Source organism: Cebus imitator, unplaced genomic scaffold (assembly GCF_001604975.1).
Source record: "Cebus imitator isolate Cc_AM_T3 unplaced genomic scaffold, Cebus_imitator-1.0 Scaffold240, whole genome shotgun sequence".
Taxonomy (NCBI): domain Eukaryota; kingdom Metazoa; phylum Chordata; class Mammalia; order Primates; family Cebidae; genus Cebus; species Cebus imitator.
The window spans coordinates 217,769-221,876 of record NW_016107555.1 but is presented as its reverse complement, the minus strand read 5'-3'; the positions used below and the strand labels follow the sequence as shown (position 1 = coordinate 221,876).

The 4,108-nt window shown below is 59.3% G+C and overlaps 1 protein-coding gene across 1 annotated transcript in view; it reads left to right on the top strand.

The window, feature by feature from the left end:
- The first annotated feature begins 835 nt into the window (after positions 1 to 835).
- ACOT7 (acyl-CoA thioesterase 7) overlaps positions 836 to 4,108 on the top strand; it is a 123,937-nt gene continuing 120,664 nt past the window's right edge. The window contains exon 1 of the mRNA XM_017498283.2: positions 836 to 1,323. Coding sequence (XP_017353772.1) covers positions 1,163 to 1,323 — 161 coding nt within the window. The 5' untranslated portion in view covers positions 836 to 1,162. The remainder of the gene's footprint in view (positions 1,324 to 4,108) is intronic.

The following is a 4,108-nucleotide window of genomic DNA, read 5'->3' as shown; positions in this document are numbered from 1 at the left end:
GGAAAACGAAATTCGTGGTGTAAAAGTCCTGAAATCACAGAGTTCTGACCTGGGCTGCCCCTGCTCCTGGGAGTTATAGACCATGCTGTGGGCTGCCTTCACGGTCCGGTAGCTCGAGGGTGACCAGGATGAGGCACAGCTCCTTTAGAGCTACCTAGCTGAGTGCAAATGGCTTGTTCAAATTGCACTGGGGAGCTGGAGTTGCGTGGGTTTTCATTTAAAGATGTGAGTACAAATTTATGTGTACTGTAGAAATTCGGAAAAGGTCAAACTGGCTAGGAAGCAAAAAGCTGACATTCCAGAACGTGGGTGCGACTGCTTCTCCTCTCTTGGATGTTTTTTGGGTGGATTTTTTTTTTTTTTTTTTGGTTACCCCGGGTAGCCTGGACTCCATTCCGGGGCACATCGTGTGCTGTAAAACGCGGCATGTTTCAGCGTTCCTTGCTGCAACACGTGCACCCCCAGACTGGCGCTCAGCGCTCCCGGGAAGAGCCGCATCCGGCGGTGTAAACAGGCGTGGGCCTTTCCTCCTCCCCACCTCGTGACGCTTTGTACCGCTGCAGCAAAACCCCGTTCCGTTACCCGTGTGCGCGCCCGTGTGCTTCCCAGCAGCCGCCACCAATGCTCCTTTCCAGGAAACGGGCCTTCCATTCTCTCTTAGGGCGGATCGCAGAGAGCCGCGGATGCGGGCGACCGGGGCGCGGGCGGGGTGGGACTCGGGCCAGACAGCCAGGCGCCCCGGCCGGGCCTTCCGCCGTGACCTCATCCGGCCGCCCAGGCACCGGGCGCGGCAGCGAATCGGCGGCGCGGGCGGCCGGGAACGCCCCGCACAAGTATTTACCGCCGCGCGGAGAGGGAGGCCCCCGTCCGCCCCGCCTACGCCACTCGGGCCGCTTCCCTCGCGACTGTCACCGGGTCGGACGCGGCCGCCGCGGCTCGCGGGCCTTTCCCGCGCCGGCGCGGCCCAACCGCCGCAGAACCTTCTGGAAGCGGCGCCCGCCGCGGCCCTCACGCCGTCAGAACCCGACGCCCGCGCGAGCCTGCGGCGGCCTTGGCGGCCCAGGGGACGGGGAGTGGGGCGGGGCCTGCGCGGGGGCGGGGCCTGCGCGGGGAGACCGCGTTAGATTCGCCCCCGGCGCGCAGGCCCCGCCTCGCCGGCGCCATGGCTCCGCCTCCGCCCTCCCCCTCCATGGCGCCGCCCCGGCTCATTCATTCCGCGCCGGGCCTGCCAGACACCTGCGCCCTCCAGCAGCCACCCGCCGCCGCAGCCGCCAGCATGTCGGGCCCAGACGTCGAGACGCCGTCCGCCATCCAGATCTGCCGGTAAGAGAGGACCCGCGCGGCGCCGACGCAGGCCACCCGGCCTACCCCGCTCGGCCCTGCGGTCCCCACCCGCCGAGGCCGTCCCCAATTCCCTGCACGGCCTCCCGCGCCGCCGCCCCGAACCCCGCCCGCCAGCGGCCGGGATGCGCCTCGCGATGCAGCACAAGCAGGGTGGTCCCCTCCCGCCTCCCGCCGGCTCCTCCTGGCAGCTTTTCGAGGGCGGCGGCTGCGCCACCGGCCGTTTGGGCGAGAAAGCTGGGCAGGGACTGGGCGGGCGGATGTCTGTGCACAGCTGCAGAGCCCGGCGACCGGCGCCCGCGGGCTGCCCCGCCCCAGGCCTCGCCCGAGCATCTCGGAGTCTCAGCCCCGTGGTCCTGCTTAGCCTCCTCTAGCATTCAGGATCGTTACCTCGGCGGTTGTGCTGCGCTAACCAAAGCCCCCAGAGGTGAAGGGGAGGTGCCCAGGGCCGGGCGAACCCCTCGGTGGGTGCCTCTGTGGGAGGAGGCTGCAGAGCTACGGTCTTCAGGGCACTGCTTCAGTTTAGGGGGAGGGCAGGTGTTGAAACGAAGAACAGATAATACTGTGTGCCACTAACAGCTTACTATCGAGAAAAGGGAATCAGTGGTCTGTTGGGCCTGAAAGCATCTTACACAATAGGGGCAAAGGGTTGTCCTTCTAGTGCACCCCCCGGCTTCCTCCACCAGGTACTGAATGGATAGATCCAAGCCCCCAGCGGAAGCTGGAGGCTGGAGATCATGAACAAGCTCATTTCCCATAGGAGGTGGGGAGGGCAACCTCAAGGTTACTCTGCAGTTCCCTTCGGCAGAATCGGAAGCAGATACAGGCTGGCATTTGTGCATGAGCTAAGTGAGGACAAGGAGTCTAGGTTTTCAGCCACTGCACACGGGCACTATGGCCTTCGACCGGTCCTACCGTGCTTGATGGACTACCAGGAGTGAGAGCTGCTGTTTTGGTGGTGGGTGCCTCACGTTTAGGAGTTGGGCATCACAGGTTGACCTTGGGCTCAAGCTAAGTCCAAGAGAAGCAAGTTACTTTCCCGTAGACATTGACATCTCCCGGAAGGCTGGGCATACAGCAAGCCCTGGGTCAATGGAACTCCTTGACCCTGAGTCTCATCTTCTGGCCTGGTCGAGGGCCTTTCCTGACCTCAAGGTCAGTTTTGACTTTTCCAGAGAGACAACGTCTTTGCGGAGAGCCCTGCCCCTTTGACTTTGGCTGTGTGGCTGTCCTGGCCCCATCGACTCTGGAGGTGGGGAAAGCAGGGCAAATATAATGTAAGTAATGGGAGACAGATGGCCTGCATCAGGTCTCTGAATCAGCTCTGCTGAGTATTCTGGGGACCTTGGGCTCCCCCCCTGGTCTGCAAAGAGCTTATACCTGTCTCATCTCACTTGGTTTGCCCAGCTTCCCTCTGAGGTTGATGATCAGGAAGGCCACCTCTACCTGTATGGAGGAGGAAATGGCAGTTTCAAGAGTTGAGTAACTGTGTAAAGCCATCCTGCTCCAGGAGCTCCAGGGACAGCCCCGCCCAGGTCTTCTGACTCCAGATCCAGTGTTGTTCCCACACCTCTCCTGAATAAAGAAAGTCTTGGTTTAAATCTACCTGTGGAAGGCTGGGCTTTTATTTACTTCTTCAGGATGATGAATAGCCAGTTTACACATGTTGTCTTTTTTCACCCAGGTTCTAACAGTTACTAGAGTTTTTTTTTTTTGAGACAGAATCTTGCTCTGTCACCCAGGCTGGAGTGCAGTGGAACACTCTCAGCTCAGTACAACCTCTGCTTCCTTAGTTCAAGCATTTCTGCCTCAGCCTCCCGAGTAGCTGGGACTACAGGTGTGCACCACCACACTCAGCTAATTTTTGTATTTGTAGTAGAGATGGTATTTCACCATGTTGGCCAGGCTGGTCTCGAACTCCTGACCTCAGCTTCACAAAGTGTTGAGATTACAGGCATGAGCCACTGGGCCTGGCCAATTGCATATTGTTTCTAAGTGGCTGCCTTGGCCAGATGACTGGTGAGCAGGATGCCTGGCTGCCCCCCTCATGAGTGAGCAGGTGAGCCTCAGGTGCAGGGCATGACTGCCAAAGGAGTGGGTGGGAGTGGTGGTAGGGGTAGGCCTGTGAAGAGAAGGCTGTGGTCACATGGGCTTGAGCCGGAGAAACTACAGGATACTGGAGAGTGACTGTACTAGGATGGGGAGCCCTTTAAAGACATCCGAGCCAACACCCCAGGCTGAAAGAGGAGCCTCCTGGCTCATTACAGCCAAGCCCATGAATTTAACAGGGCTTCGCTGGACACCACCAAGAGGCATAGCACTAGCACCAGGAGGGCAACTGATGCGTGGAAAATTCAGCCCCTGCCTTAACGGGTCACAGTCTAGCAGGGGTGAGGACGCCTAAATCCCCACCATCTTAGACAGTTAGAATGGTCACATGTTCTCAGTTCAGACGCTGTTGAAGGGATAGGGGCTTTTAAGGCTGGTGACAGCGGTGGTTATGGGCAGCTCTGTAGTCCTAGGCCTGGGAGTGGATTTGGCCTTTGCCCCTTGCTAGCTGTGTGACCTGAAGCACACTGCTTAACGTTTCTCTTCCCCCCTTTTATCATGGGTTGTTCTGAGGCTAAACGAGCCTAAATCAAGTGTAGCGAGTGGCTGGTGGGATGGCTGGCACATTGTAAGTCCAAGGAAGCTCATGGCTTGGGTTTGAGTCCCAGCTCTACCTCTTGCCAGGTGGTAGATGGCTTTAGGCACGTTCCTTAACCTT